This window comes from Rhinopithecus bieti, unplaced genomic scaffold (assembly GCF_001698545.2).
Source record: "Rhinopithecus bieti isolate Rb0 unplaced genomic scaffold, ASM169854v2 scaffold_56641, whole genome shotgun sequence".
Taxonomy (NCBI): Eukaryota; Metazoa; Chordata; class Mammalia; order Primates; family Cercopithecidae; genus Rhinopithecus; species Rhinopithecus bieti.
In genome coordinates this window covers 269,078-283,907 of record NW_016822034.1, presented here as the reverse complement: position 1 = coordinate 283,907, position 14,830 = coordinate 269,078, and the positions used below count along the sequence as shown (strand labels likewise).

The 14,830-nt window shown below is 61.8% G+C and overlaps 3 protein-coding genes across 5 annotated transcripts in view; 2 read left to right on the top strand and 1 right to left on the bottom strand.

Moving 5' to 3' along the window:
- Positions 1-2,213, top strand: part of ARHGDIG (Rho GDP dissociation inhibitor gamma) — a 2,648-nt gene extending 435 nt beyond the window's left edge. The window contains exons 2-7 of the mRNA XM_017860722.1: positions 7-54; positions 960-1,139; positions 1,243-1,326; positions 1,514-1,590; positions 1,685-1,748; positions 1,838-2,213. Of these exons, the coding sequence (XP_017716211.1) occupies positions 7-54; positions 960-1,139; positions 1,243-1,326; positions 1,514-1,590; positions 1,685-1,748; positions 1,838-2,037 (653 nt within the window). The 3' untranslated portion in view covers positions 2,038-2,213. The remainder of the gene's footprint in view (positions 1-6; positions 55-959; positions 1,140-1,242; positions 1,327-1,513; positions 1,591-1,684; positions 1,749-1,837) is intronic.
- A 97-nt stretch (positions 2,214-2,310) lies between these two features.
- Positions 2,311-6,041, top strand: PDIA2 (protein disulfide isomerase family A member 2). 2 transcript variants are annotated; one of them, XM_017860768.1, is made up of 11 exons: positions 2,311-2,564; positions 3,564-3,770; positions 3,836-3,969; positions 4,051-4,188; positions 4,257-4,373; positions 4,517-4,642; positions 4,750-4,947; positions 5,184-5,304; positions 5,385-5,566; positions 5,666-5,776; positions 5,899-6,041. In XM_017860768.1, exons 1-11 carry the CDS (start codon positions 2,369-2,371, stop codon positions 5,941-5,943), a joined length of 1,575 nt encoding a protein of 524 aa, XP_017716257.1. In that variant the 5' UTR covers positions 2,311-2,368; the 3' UTR covers positions 5,944-6,041. The 2 variants fall into 2 exon arrangements, with proteins under 2 accessions (XP_017716257.1, XP_017716258.1); XM_017860769.1 differs by lacking the exon at positions 5,899-6,041 and having other exon boundaries at positions 5,646-5,742.
- A 223-nt stretch (positions 6,042-6,264) lies between these two features.
- AXIN1 (axin 1) overlaps positions 6,265-14,830 on the bottom strand; it is a 61,549-nt gene continuing 52,983 nt past the window's right edge. Inside the window, exons 7-10 of one of the 2 annotated variants that reach the window (XM_017860749.1) lie at positions 12,245-12,490; positions 10,026-10,133; positions 8,269-8,436; positions 6,265-7,060 (exon numbers count right to left, since the gene is read on the bottom strand). In XM_017860749.1, coding sequence (XP_017716238.1) covers positions 6,934-7,060; positions 8,269-8,436; positions 10,026-10,133; positions 12,245-12,490 — 649 coding nt within the window. In that variant the 3' untranslated portion in view covers positions 6,265-6,933. The remainder of the gene's footprint in view (positions 7,061-8,268; positions 8,437-10,025; positions 10,134-12,244; positions 12,491-14,830) is intronic. The other variant, XM_017860750.1, reaches the window with a different exon arrangement.

Below are 14,830 nucleotides of genomic sequence, written 5' to 3'. Positions count from 1 at the left end.
TGCGAGCTGGGGCGCAGCTGCTGGAGCTGCTCCGGCTGGCGCTGTGCGCCCGAGGTGAGCGGGCCGGGCAGGGGCCGGCGGCCAAGTGGGCGGGGGGCTCGGCTGGGTCTCAGCCCCGGGCGGGGAGCAGCCCCTCCCCCGCGGCAACTTTGGGGGCGCGCGTGGGGATCTCGCGGCGCAGACCCCGGCCGGGGTCTGGCAGGGGTGGGGGACTTCATCCCGGCTCCACCCCTGTGGGGAAGGGGGCCAGGTGCTGACCGGTCCGCTTGTGAAGCGGCGGGGCTGGGACCCTCTCTCCCTGGGCACCGCTGCCTGGAGCGCCTCTCCCCTGGGTGGGGCTGGGGCTCAGGCTCCGTAGGGCGTGTGTGATTCCCGAGAAGACTGGAGCGAAGTGGGCAGGGACTCAGAAACCCCTGCCCAGGGCACCAGGGAGGGGGCTTCAGGAGACCACCAGCCCGGGGCACCATGGAAGGCGGCGCAGAGCCTGAGCCCAGGGATTTGGAGAGAGCGGCTCCCAGCCCCCCAGCAGCATGGGGAGGAACTCCTAGACTGTGGGAAAGTGTTCAGAGACCCCGGCCCAGAGCAGGATGGTAGAGGGCCCTGGAGGGCTACTAGGGATGGGGGTTGCTGACGGCCGCTGCACTTTAGCAGGTAGCCCCTGGCCCTGGGCTACCCTCATTTGAAGTCTTCACTCCCCCACCCTTTGGTCTCCGAGTCAGGGAAGGGGCCTTTGTGGACATCTGGGCCAGAGGAGCTGCAGGCCTGGTGGTCTCTGGGGGCCCCTCCTGAAGGTCTGGGTGCGGTGTGGCACCTCCCCAGGCCGCCTGCCCTCTCCCAGAGGCTTCCCCTTGAGTCCCTTTGGGTAGTGGGAGGTACAGCTGGCCAGAGGGGGCTCCAGCCTGATGCTGGAATGCCAGGGTCTGCTAGTGGCCACTGCTCATGCCCCTCCCCACCCCCAGTCCTCCTGGCTGACAAGGAGGGTGGGCCACCGGCAGTGGACGAGGTGCTGGATGAGGCTGTGCCCGAGTACCGGGCGCCAGGGAGGAAGAGCCTCTTGGAGATCCGGCAGCTGGACCCGGACGACAGGAGCCTGGCCGAGTACAAGCGGGCGCTGCTGGGGCCCATGCCACCGGCCGTGGGTATGGCAGGGGCCTGGGCTTGGAGGGCTGGGTCTGGGGGTGCTGGTGGGAAGCCCAGCAGGGGTGAGGGGGGGCATCCTGCAGACTTCCAGTTTCTCCTCAGACCCAAGCCTGCCCAATGTGCAGGTGACCAGGCTAACACTCTTGTCGGAGCAGGCTCCAGGGCCCGTCGTCATGGATCTCACAGGTAACTCGCAGGATGCTGCACCCTGAACATAGGTAGGGCCCTCCCAGGCACACTGCTGCACCCTTGGGTTCCACGCCCTGGGCCATCACAATCGCAGACCTCATGGGCACCACACCCCACGTGGGGGCTCTTGGAGCAGGTCTCAGCCTGTGGGGCGTTCCGACCCTAGCTGCAGTTTCCCCAATAGGGGACCTGGCTGTTCTGAAGGACCAGGTGTTTATCCTGAAGGAAGGGGTTGATTACAGAGTGAAGATCACCTTCAAGGTGAGAGCCAGGGCAGTGGGCAGAGGGAATGGGGATGGGGGCAACAACCAGAGACCTGGCCCCCAGAGAGAACTCCTAATGCCTCTTTTCCCAGGTCCACAGGGAGATTGTCAGCGGCCTCAAGTGTCTGCACCACACCTACCGCCGGGGCCTGCGCGGTGAGGGCAGCGGGTGAGGGGGGAACAGGGCGGGGGGTGGGAAGTAGGGGGCGGACAGAGGACAGCCCTGATGCCCTCCCCCTCCCTAGTGGACAAGACCGTCTACATGGTGGGCAGCTACGGCCCAAGCGCCCAGGAGTATGAGTTTGTGACTCCGGTGGAGGAAGTGCCGAGGGGTGCACTGGTGCGGGGCCCCTACCTGGTCGTGTCCCTCTTCACCGATGATGACAGGACGCACCACCTGTCCTGGGAGTGGGGTCTCCGCATCTGCCAGGACTGGAAGGACTGAACCCCCAGTCCTTGTCTCCCCCACCTCCCTCAGCTGCTGCCCAGGGACTCCCAAGCATCCCCAGCACCCCCTGTGAGTGACCAGACCCTCCCCTGCTGCCCCTGCTCTGTCCCGGGACCCCCTGGGCCTGGCGCTGTCCCCTGAGCTGTCCCATTAAACGTGGCCCTGTCTCGGTGCCCTGCGTGTTGTCTCTTTCTGCCTCCCCTCCCCTGGGGGCTGGGGGCCGCGTGGGCCTTATCTTTGCTGGAACCAGGCTTGTGTGCCACGTGGCAGCCGCTGCTTGGCTTCTGGCCCCCTTATCTGCCCCTGCCCCACGGGCCCTGGCAGCACCATGAGCTGCCAGTTTCTGCCTGTACTGCTGCTGCTGCTCAGGGCTTCGTGCCCCTGCGGTCAGGAGCAGGGACCCAAGAGCCCCTCAGAGGAGCCTCCAGAGGAGGAAATCCCCAAGGAGGATGGGATCTTGGTGCTGAGCCGCCGCACCCTGGGCCTGGCCCTGCGGGAGCACCCTGCCCTGCTGGTGGAGTTCTGTGAGTGCTGGGGCCAGTGGAGCTGGGGACCGGTGGAGACTGTCAGGGCCCACCTGGGGGCCCCACCCTTTGCCAGCATATGCAGGGCATGTGCCCAAGAGAGGCCTCCCCACAGGCACTTGCCCCCACTGTGCCCAGGAGCTCTCTAGGAGGGTCCTGGGGGTCCGGTCGGGGCAGGCAGGAGCAGTGGTAGTACTGGGGGTACCCACAGGACATGAGAGCACCTGTGCCTCCCTGCTCAGCCAGCGGCCATGGTGCCAGAGTCGCCGCCTTGCCGGCCACTCCTCCAGCTGCCAGGAACATCCCACAGACTCTGCGGAGGCCCAGGAGTGTTCGGGCTTTGGGGGCCCATGGAGGTCCCTGATGCATGTGCTCTGTGGTCTTTTCACAACCCTTGACACAGACAGGGACCGTTCTTGCCTGGGAGGTCTTCACAGGCAGCCACATGGGCCTGGGAGCCCCAGCCTTACAGGGCAGGAAAGGGAGGGTCTTTTCCTTTTTAGAGACAGAGCTTCGCTCTTGTTGCCCAGGCTGGAGTGCAACGGCACAATCTTGGCTCACTGCAACCTCCGCCTCCCAGGTTCAAGCGATTCTCCTGCCTCAGCCTCCCGTGTAGCTGGGATTACAGTCGTACGCAACCAATCCTGGCTCATTTTTTTTGTATTTTTAGTAGAGACGTGTTTTCTCCAGGTTGGCCAGGCTGGTCTCAAACTCCCGACCTCAGGTGATCCACCCACCTCTGCCTCCCAAAGTGCTGGGATTACAGGTGTGAACCACCGCGCCCGGCTGTAGGGAGGGGTCTTTCAAGCCCCCCCAAGCCTTGCTGGTCCCTGTGTCGCAGCCTGGGGGGCCACAAAGAGGAACTGGCGCTCAGCGTGGCCATGGCCGGGGCTCGGGGCAGAGTGGAGGAGCACGCTTGTTCCCTGCTGGGTTGTCAGGTGTCGAGAGGGTGCTCTTGGGGTTGTGGTGGCCTGGGGCACTCACGGCCCCGTCCCCCAGATGCCCCGTGGTGTGGGCACTGCAAGGCCCTGGCCCCCGAGTACAGCAAGGCAGCTGCCCTGCTCGCGGCCGACTCAACGGCAGTCACGCTATCCAAGGTGGACGGGCCTGCACAGCCCGAGCTGGCTGAGGAGTTTGGTGTGACGGAGTACCCTACGCTCAAGTTCTTCCGAAACGGGAACCGCACACACCCGGAGGAGTACACAGGTGCGGGGGCAGGCCGGTCGTTGGGGGGTGGTGGCCAGGCCCAGGCTGAGGGGGACTCCCTGCAGGACCACGGGAAGCTGAGGGCATCGCCGAGTGGCTGCGACGGCGGGTGGGGCCCAGTGCCATGCGGCTGGAGGACGAGGCGGCCGCCCAGGCGCTGATCGATGGCCGGGACCTGGTGGTCATCGGCTTCTTCCAGGTGAGCCACTGGGCGTGGGGAGCTAGGCCATGGGGGCAGTGACTGTGGGACCTGGTGGCCTCATAGGGCCGGGCCCTTCAGGACCTGCAGGACGAGGACGTGGCCACCTTCTTGGCCCTGGCCCGGGACGCTCTGGATATGACCTTTGGCCTCACGGACCGGCCGCGGCTCTTTCAGCAGTTCGGCCTCACCAAGGACACCGTGGTTCTCTTCAAGAAGGTAGGTCAGGCCCAGGCGTGGGTTGGGGTCCGGCTGCAGCGCCCACTGACCCATCTGCTGCTGTCCAGTTTGATGAGGGGCGGGCAGACTTCCCAGTGGATGAGGAGCTTGGCCTGGACCTGGGGGATCTGTCGCGCTTCCTGGTCACACACAGTATGCGCCTGGTCACGGAGTTCAACAGCCAGGTACGTAGGCTGCAGTGCCTGGGCTGGGGGTGTCCCAGGGTGGAGGAGTCCCAGGGTGGAGGAGTCCCAGGGTGGAGGAGTCCAGGGATGGGGGTGCCTAGGCTGGGGGCCCTGTGGAGTCATGAGCACCCTCTCTACTGTAGACATCTCCCAAGATCTTCGCGGCCAGGATCCTCAACCACCTGCTGCTGTTTGTCAACCAGACCCTGGCTGCTCACAGGGAGCTCCTAGCAGGCTTTGGGGAGGCAGCTCCCCGCTTCCGGGGGCAGGTACTGGGGTCCGGGGGGTGGGGCAGCTGGATGGGGGCAGGTACTGGGGTCCGGGAGGGAGGGGCAGCTGGACAGTGGCCGGTGCCAGTGTGGACTCCTGGCCTCAGGTGCTGTTCGTGGTGGTGGATGTGGCAGCTGACAATGAGCATGTGCTGCAGTACTTTGGCCTCAAGGCTGAGGCAGCCCCCACCCTGCGCTTCATCAACGTTGAGACCACTAAAAAATACGCGCCTGTGGATGAGGGCCCTGTCACCGCAGCTTCCGTCACTGCTTTCTGCCATGCAGTCCTCAACAGCCAAGTCAAGGTCTGCTGCAGACTGCTCACAGAGGGAGGGGAACCCTGACCTCATCCTCCCGGCCCGGCAGGGGTGGGAACAGCAGCTCTCAGGCCCCGCCCCTGCAGTCCCCACAGAGGAGCCCCAACTCTGCAGAGACCTCCCTCCCCGCCGAGCCCCACAGAAGACCTCCCCGAGCCCTGCAGAGGACCTCCCCGAGCCCTGCAGAGGACCCCTGGCAAAGCGCCTGGCCTGGTTTCCCCCAGCCCTATCTCCTGAGCCAGGAGGTTCCCCCTGACTGGGATCAGCGGCCAGTGAAGACCCTCGTGGGCAAGAATTTTGAGCAGGTGGCTTTTGACGAAACCAAGAATGTGTTTGTCAAGTTCTGTGAGTGCTGAGGGAGGCACGGGGTGTGTGGGCTGGGCAGGGGGTGCCCATACGGCCGCGCTCAACGGCCCCTGTCCTAGATGCCCCATGGTGCACCCACTGCAAGGAGATGGCGCCTGCCTGGGAGGCGCTAGCTGAGAAGTACCAAGACCATGAGGACATCATCATCGCTCAGCTGGACGCCACGGCCAATGAGCTGGACGCCTTCGCCGTGCACAGCTTCCCTACCCTCAAGTACTTCCCAGCAGGGCCAGGTCGGAAGGTATGGGGGGCAGGTGGCTGGGGAAGAAGCTGGGATGCCATCTTCCTGGGCGTGGGCCTGGACCTGGCATGTCCTCCAGATCCTCCTGCCTCTCCTCAGGTGATTGAATATAAAAGCACTAGGGACCTGGAGACCTTGTCCAAGTTCCTGGACAACGGGGGCGCGGTGCCCACGGAGGAGCCCACGGAGGAGCCGGCAGCCCCGTTCCCGGTGGGTGTCCCTAAGCCAGGGCTCCAGGCCTCTGCACAAACCCTCTTTACACAGGGCTGGCGGGGCGGGGGCAGGGGTAGGCTGGGAGCAGAGCTTCGAGCTGCACTTGTGACCCGTTCTAGGAGCCACGGGCCAACTCAACTGTGGGGTCCAAGGAGGAGCTGTAGCTACCCCCGTGTCACTCCCCCCATCACCGCTGGACAGGAGGCACCTCCTTGGGTGCTGGAGGGAGCTGTGCATTGTGAATAAAGAGCTTGGTTCTGGACTGTGTGTGCCTGGTCCCTCAGCAAGGCTGGCCTGATGCAGCTCTGCGCAGACGCGGGCTCCTGGGAAGGAAGGTAGAGCACGTTCATGCTCTAGCTTGGCCAGCCTCTGAGTCACAGGATGACCCCCATGCCTGCTGGAGGCCAGTATGACCTCCTTTACCACGGGCTGAGGCTGGGAGACCCAGGCCAGGCCCCACCGGCAGCAGACACACCACAGCCAGAGCAGGTTCAAAAACAGTTTTATTTCATTATTATCCAAGTACCTTTGAAAAGATAATTGTACAAGTGTCATCGCATGAAAAACAGACCTGGGCAGCCCCTGCTGGCCCTGGCCTGAGAAATGTACATATTTACATGGGCCCTCAGAAAGGAGGACCCGGGACCGCGCAGCCGGCAGCTGGAGGCAGGTGCAGTGCCCCGTCGCCGGCTCACACAGTGGCAGGCAAGAGACAAGCTGTGTTGAAGGCACTCGGTGGCGAGTACAATTGACAGAGGCCCTGCAGGCCCCTGTGCCCAGGCCTGGGGCTGAGCCCAGCGAGACCAGGGTACGTGGGCAAACCCCAGAGGGAAAACCAGATCCCAGCACACGTGCCCAGGGGAGGCACCGGGGCGCCGCTTAAAGCCGGCAGCAGGGACCTTGGCTGCCCCACTTGGGCTAGGCCCTCCAAGTATTGCTATGGGGAGTGTCCAGCTGCCTCCTCGGGGGCAGGACAGAAGCCTGTGGACCACGCGGAGGGACCCCTACCCGCCCAGACACGGCGAGACTGCAGGGGTGGGCGGCGCCCCCACGCTGTTCTCTACTGGGCTCCTGAGTACAAGGTCATCCGCCTGGCTGTGACACCTGTGCCCACCAAGGGCCTCGCCTGGTGCAGCGGTCAGCCCGCCAGCCGCTCAGTCCACCTTCTCCACTTTGCCGATGACCTTCTCCTCAAAGACGGGCAGGACGGCCTCGTCCTCTCGAACCTCCTCGAACACCACCCCACAGTCAAACTCGTCACTCACTTTCTTGAAGTAGTATCTGCAGGATGGAGGTGAGGAGCACAGTGAGCAGGCGGCGCCGCAGATGGGAGGAGGCCTGTGGTGGGGCTGGCGTGTCCATACTCCCATCCTGAGGAGCCTCCTGTCCATGCCCCACTGCCCCCACCACGTGCGCCCCTCCCAGGGCAACAGTGAACAGTGCAACGACCACATGTGGGTGAAGAGGCAGCCACAGGGGGTGAGTTTACTGCCTGCTGGGAGGCACCCTGCAGCCCCCTAGGAGTACCTTCCCCCGCCTCCCAGGAGGTGCAACGGGGAAGTGGATGGGTGTGGGGTGTCTGCTTCCCAAGGGCTGAGCCCTATCATGGAGGTGACCCCAATTGGGGCCCTCCCTCAGCACCACATCCGCAGACACAGTCCACAGGCGTCTACACAGTCGCTTGTGGACAGAGGGAACCACCTGCCAGGCTCTGCCAGGCTCTTGGGGTCAGGCCCCCTCTGCTCACCCCCCAGTGCTCGCTCAGGAGCCTCCAAGGCTGGCTGCAGGGAGGCCCTGCAGGGGTGAGGGGCCCAGGGCCAATGAACCTTGGTAGGATGGGGCCTGGCTTTTCGGTTGGGCAAAAGGACCTGAATCCAGAGCCTGGAGACGAGGCCAGCCCAGGGGAACCCCACACAAGGTTCAGACCATTGTCGTCTGGGCCTCTGGCCTCTGTTTTCTCACCCCGAAGCTGAGGGCCCTGGAAGGAGTCCCTTAGGACCCTGAGTCCTGTGGGGCCGAAGGCCTGATGCTATCCTCAGCCCAGGGCTTGGAGAACTGGCTTAGGTGCAGATGAGGGGTATGAGATGAAACAGCCAGAAAGCCTTTTTTTTTTTTTGGGGTAGAGACGGAGTCTCGCTCTGTCATCCAGGCTGGAGTTCTGGAGAGTGGTGGTGCGATCTCAGCTCACTGCAACCTCCGTCTCCTGAGTTCAAGCAATTCTGCCTCAGCCTCCCAAGTAAATGGGATTACGGGCACCCGCCACCATGCCTGGCTAATTTCTTTTGTATTTTTAGTGGAGAGAGAGGGTTTCACCATGTTGCCCAGGCTGGTCTCGATCTCCTGAGCTCAGGCAATCTGTCCGTCTCAGCCTCTCAATGTGCCAGGATGACAGATGGGAGGCACCATGCCTGGCTAGAAACCCTCTTTTTCGTACTGCTGGGCACCCACATACCCCTGCAGGGAGTGGGCACCCCAGCCTTCACACTCACCTGTAGCTGCCCTTTTTGGTCAGCAGCTCCTTGAACTGGCCCAGGGTGACAGCGCGGCCCCTCACCAGGGTGCGGTAGGGGATGGGCTCTCCACAGAAGTAGTACGCTACAACGATGCTGTCACACGGCGGGGCACTCCCGCCGCCCGCCTTCCTCTGCGATCTCGTCCTGGGGAAAGAGATGCAGCAGTGGTCCCTGGTTTTGGACTGAGGTCCCACAGGGTGCCTCCCGCTGGCCTCAGGCTGCCAGCAAAGGGTGGGGGAGGCCTGCAAACACCTGGGGCCCCAGGCCCCACTGACCCCCCGCCGCAGCATCTCAATCTGGGGTCTACTCCACTCACAGCGGAGTCTGACTCCACTCACCGGGAGCATGAAGGTCTCCCCGCTGCCTCACAGCTCCACCCTCGAGTGGACAGGGCCTGGCCACTGGGCTCACTGCAGCTCTCACCTCTAGGAGGGCAGGGCAGGCTGCATGGCTCCTATCCCAGGAAGACCTACGGCCCCCAAACCCTAAAAACATCTCCAGGGCAGGGACTGGACGAACAGAACTAGGCACGATTTCTGGATGCGCCTGACCCCACAGCGAAGTCTGTCCGAGGCCTGTTGTGGGTGCGGCCAGCAGGCCCTTCAGAGGGGGCAGGGCTGGTACCATCTCCTGCCCAGGTTGAGCTGGGCCCTCCTGTTACAGGTGCTGTGCTTCCACAGCTGTGCCGGGATGATGGGCAGGGCCTGGGTGCTCTCACATCCCTGCTTGACTCCCCTGCCACCAACTGTCCCTCAGATGACTCCAGAAGCTGCCCCTGGCCCACTAGGGTTCAGCCCTTGGGCCTCCTCCTGGCTGCATGCACTAGAGGCTTCCAGAGCCAACATCCTGGCAGGAAGGCCTCACGGCCACCTCAGCCATGTGACCGTCCACTTTGCACACCAGGGCCCCACCCACCTGCATTCTTGGACTTTCTCCCAGAGCCACATCCTTGGAACCCCCTGGAGCCAGGCCCATAGGAGAATGAGCCAACATGTGGGGGCTGCCCCAAGGACGGGTGAAGGCCCCCCCGAGACCCCCTAGAGGATGACAACCACAACAAACCTGCATCTGGGGCAAGCCTGGTAAGGCCTGGGGGACCCCTGTTCTCAAGGTCCCTTTTGGGGTCTGCCCCTCCTGCCACCTTGAGCACACAAAGGCACCGTTGACACAGCCCATGTGGGATCACGTGGTGTGGACACAGCAAGCCTTTCTCACGGGCTCGGAGTGGTCAGCATTGCAGGTGGGAGCAGAGCCCTGACTCACTGACTGCACGGACTGGACAGACGCACATGGTTGAGACCCACACTGCAAGCTGACGCACCTCGCACATCTCAGCACCTGCAGCCCCGACCCTGCTCAAGCCAGGCCTGCAGGGACCAGCCAGTTCCACGCCGGGCGGGGCCAGGGGCACCAGGGGCACCAGGGGCAGGGGTAGGTCTCTGCCCCACAAGGGGCCTGGTCATGACACCTGTGTGGATACAGGGCTGGCTGTGCCCAGGCCTCCAGCCGGGCCTGTTGGTCACTTGTCATCATGCTGGACAGCCAGCGTCTCCTTTGATGGAGACGGGAGAGGGCTCTAGGGCAGCTTGGAGTCTGATGCCGTGGGACCCTCTCCTGCCACAGCTGCCTCTCAGTGAGCTCAGGCCCCAGGACGGCGGCTCTACCATGGGACCTGGCTTGGGACGCCCGGGCTGGGGTGGGCAGGACCAGGAGGACCCTCAGGACGCACGTACTCTGTCTCGGAGAGCTCCATGTCCGACACGGCTGGTACCACGCGCAGCACCGGCGCGCACGCTGGCCTGACGCAGGCGCGTCCCCGCCGCATAACCTCCTGCACATACCTAGGGAACAACCCGCGTCAATGGTGGCTGCGCCGGCGGTCACCAGCCCTGGGGAGGGACCTCGACCAATGCTGCCGCGCAGGGACAGACGGAGCATGAAGGGGTTGTACAACCTGCCCAGCGAAGGCTCCAGTTTGCAGGGTGGACAAGACACCGAACCCCCTCCTAGGCCTCAGTGGTGCCAGACACTGCAGCACACTCCACACTCATGATCTGGGCACCAACCCCCCTGTTCCCTAGACCGCACTTTGGGGAGCTTCTGATCTGGGGTCCTGGGATCCTACCACCTCATCCCCTCTGGTGGGACGCCATCTCCTCCCAAGAGCCTGTCCTTGGGTCTCGGGCATGAATTCCCCACCGATGGCGTGGACACTGGCTCTGGGGTGTGGCAACTCTGTCTGCACCTCAGGGAGGCTGAGAGCCCCCCGGCACCACAACTAAGGCCATCCTGGGGCAGCACGGCAGCTCCTCTCACGTGGACACCTCCACTGGGGTGCACTGGGCGACCCTGATAGTAGTTTCTACTCTGACAGCCCGACAGGGCCCAGCACCCGACCTGCCTCTGGGCCCTCACTCCAAGTCTGCACAGCTTCTCGCAAAAACGTATGTCCCCTGGACAGACAAACCCAGCAACTCTGGGTTTCCCCATGTGGGGATGCTGGAGCCCAGCAGCCAAACGGGCAGGAAGGTCATATCTCAGAACGGCGGCAGTGGTTCCACGGCTCAGCGGGCATCCCCTGCCATCATGTAGAGCCTGTGGGTGCCCGGGGAAAGGGCAGATGCAACCCGAGAGACCCCTGCTCAGCCCAACAAGGGGGCTCAGGAAGCCCTGGCAGGAGAGTCCACACAGGCCCAGGGCCTCGACCCTGCTGCACATGATGCCCACCACCGGCTCATCTGCCAGCCCAGTCACACGTCCAGCTCCGAGCACCACACACCACAGCCCGGTCACACGCCCCAGCTCTGAGCACTACACACCAGGCTCCTGTATGACACGGGGCTCTGGCTCCTTGTTGGCTTAACAAGATCACAGGGTCACAGACGTTTGGCCACAAAGTGATCACCCTTTGGGTTGGAGGTAACTGTGACCTTCTCTGGCCCCAGGGCTGTCATTATGCTGAACCTTTAATGACTTGAGACCACACAGGCTTTCGGCTGGGAAGGGTCTGAACCCTGATGCTGGTTTGGCAGAACAGGGGCCCTGGCACCAGCCTCCCTCGAGTGGCACAGCCCCAAAGCTGGTGGCCCAGGAGGTGGACCTGGACCCCAGGCCCCAGGTGACCCAAGGTGGACAGGAGGAGCCGGTGACCTCTGAAGGCAACCATGGCCTCTGTGACCACAGCCCCAGGCCCTGGGTGAGCTACAGGCTCCCAGGACCCTCACAGAGACCCTGATGTGTGAGGAATTCCAATGACCCAGGATGACCGAGAAAACTGGCCTCATGAGCAAGCTGAAAGTGGAGAAGGCAGGTTCTGGCCTGGAGCGAAAACGCTGCCCGAACAAAGAGGCAGCCTCCCTGCAGCCCAGGCAGAAGCCAGCCTGCTCTGGGGAGAGAACAGGCTCTGGCTACTAGGGCCCAGAAGGCCAAGGAGGGCTTAGCGAGGAGGGGCTGTGGGCTGGACATCCAGGATGACAGCTCTACATCTGCACAGGTTTCAGAACCACGTAGCTTTCCAACCGTGTAGAGCCACTCAGGGCTCTTGGGGTGTGATTGTCAAGAGGCAGCCGCCATGCCTCCAGGACCCCTGCCTCAAAGCCCAGGCTGCCCAGCAGTCAGCAGCCTCTGGCTGGGACCAGTGTTCCCCACACACTGGGGCCCTGCAGCCTCCCTGCAGACGCGGCTCAGGTTGAGGAGGGACACCCCTCCTCGAGAGCAGCAAGCACAGAGGCCGCGGGTGTGTGAAAGCTCTGGCCCCAGCCCTCCGTCCACCGCAGGGTCGCCTGCCACATGGCCCCTCAGTGGTTCTCAGTGGAAGGAAGGGCCCAGTATGGCTGGGCGACACCAGAGGACCGTTTTTCCCCTGAAGACCTCAGGCCCTGGGGAGCTTCAGCCCCAGGAATGGTGCTGTGGTAACTCCCAAGACCCACCCCACCCCACGATGCGGCCGTACCTCTGTTTGGAGGGTGCCCGGCTGGCTCTCTTTTCTTCCTCCTCCAGACGTCGGCGAGCCTCTTCCAGCTGGGTTAGGGGGTTGGGAGCTGGGTGGGGTGGCATCGTGGGGTCTTGGATGAAGAGGTGGGAGGGCTGCACGGAGGTCCGGAGCTGAGGGCCGGTCCAGGGGTGCATGGCCCCGGGGCGCTCAAGGGACAAGGGTCTGGAGTTCTCATGGGGCTGCGGCTTCCTTGTCCCTGAGGACCTTGGGGAACAAGAGAACAAGCTGTGGCTGTGGCCAACACCCTGGCCAGGTGGCCGGGTGGGGCTACACGTATCTCTTGAGGGCAGCCTCCTTGAGGGGTAGGATGGGATGGGCTACTGGGCCTGGCAACCAAGACACATGGACGTCCTCCTCAGACCACACAATAAAAACATCCCGGCCGGGCACAATGGCTCACGCCTGTAATCCCAGCAGTTTGGAAGGCTGAGGCGGGCGGATCACCAGAGGTCGGGAGTTTGATATCAGCCTAACATGGTGAAACCCCATCCCTACTAAATATACAAAAGTAGCCGGGCGCCTGTAATCTCTGCTACTCTGGAAGCCAGGGCCGGAGAATGGCTCGAACTGGGGAACTGGAGGTTACAGTGAGCCGGAATCACGCCACTGCACTCCGGCCTGGGTGACAGAGTGAGGCTCAGTCTCAGAAAAAAAAAGATAACAAAAAACCATCCCTGATTTGCCTGTAATCCCAATACTCTGGGAGGCCAAGGTGGGCGGATCGCCTAAGGTCAGGAGTTCAAGAATAGCCTGGCCAACATGGCGAAACCACGACTCTACTCAAAAAATACAGAAAATTAGCCAGGTGCGGTGGTGGATACCAGTAACTCCAGTTACTTGAGGGGCTGAGGCAGGAGAATTGCTTGAACCTGGGAGGCAGAGGTTGCAGTGAGCTGAGATTGCACCACTGCACTCCAGCCTAGGCAAGAGTGAGACTCCATCTCAAAACAAAACAAAACAAAACAAACAAACAAACAAAAAACTGGCCAGGCGCGGTAATCCCAGCACGTTGGGAGGCCGAGGCAGGTGGATCACCTGAGGTCAGGAGTCCAAGACCAGCGTGGCCAACATAGTGAAACCCTGTTTCTACAAAAATACAAAGTTTACTGGACATGGTGTTGGGTGCCTGTAATCCCAGCTACTCGGGAGGCTTAGGCAGGAGAATCGTTTGAACCCAGGAGGTAGAGGTTGCAGCGAGTTGAGACCGGCCCATTGTACTCCAGCCTGAGCAACAAGAGCAAATCTCCATCTCAAAAAACAAAAAAGGCTGAGCGCAGTGGCTCACACATGTAATCCGAGCACTTTGGGGGGCCGAATCACAAGGTTAAGAGATGGAGACATCCTGGCCCACATGGTGAAACTCCATCTCTACTAAAAATACAAAAATTAGCCGGGCGTGGTGGTGCATGTGCTATAGTCCCAGCTACCTGAGAGGCTAAGGCAGGAGAATCACCTGAACCCAGGAAGCGGAGGTTGCAGTGAGCCGAGGTTGTGCCACTGCACTCCAGCCTGAGCAACACAGTGCAACTCCGTCTCAAAAAAAAAAAAATTCTTTCATGGTGACTTTTTTCTTTTTTTGAGACGGAGTTTTGCTCTTGTTGCACAGGCTGGAGTGCAGTGGCGTGATCTTGGCTCACTGCAACCTCCGTCTCCCGGGTTCAAGTGATTCTCCTGCCTCAGCCTCCCGAGTAGCTGGGATTACTGGCGCCGCCACCACACATGGCTAACTTTTTGTATTATTTTTTACTAGAGATGGGGTTTTGCATCGATTAACATTTGCATCCATTTAACAGCTTTACTGGGATATAAATTATATACTAATCCTCGAGGCCAGAGGCAAGCTCTGAGTCCAAGAGGCTGAGGCTGCAGTGAACTGTGTGACTGCACCACTGCACTTCAGCCAGGGTGACAGAGAGACTCTGTCTCAAAAAATAAAAAAGTCTTAATGAATAAAAAGTATAAATATGTTTCAAAGTGGAACGTAGTAATACTTATCCTAAAATGTGGGACATGCAATATTTAGTATATACAGCTATTTAAAAAAAGGATTCGGCCGGGCACGGTGGTTCATGCCTGTAATCCCAGCACTCTGGGAGGCCGAGGCGGGTGGATCACCAGAGGTCGGGAGTTCGAGATCAGCCTAACATGGTCACTCCCTCCGCCGTCTCTACTAAAAATACAAAAATCAGCCGGGCATGGTGGCACACGTCTGTAATCTCAGCTACTCAGGAGGCTGAGGCAGGAGAATTGCTTGAACCCGGGAGGGGGAGGCTGCAGTTAGCCAAGACTGCACCACTGCACTCCAGCCCGGGGGGGCAGAGCTAGACTCTGTCTCAAAAAAAAAAAAAAAAGGCCGGGCGCGGTGGCTCAAGCCTGTAATCCCAGCACTTTGGGAGGCCGAGACGGGCAGATCACGAGGTCAGGAGATCGAGACCATCCTGGCTAACACGGTGAAACCCCGTCTCTACTAAAAATACAAAAAAGTGGCAGGCACCTGTAGTCCCAGCTACTCCGGAGGCTGAGGCAGGAGAATGGAACTCGGGA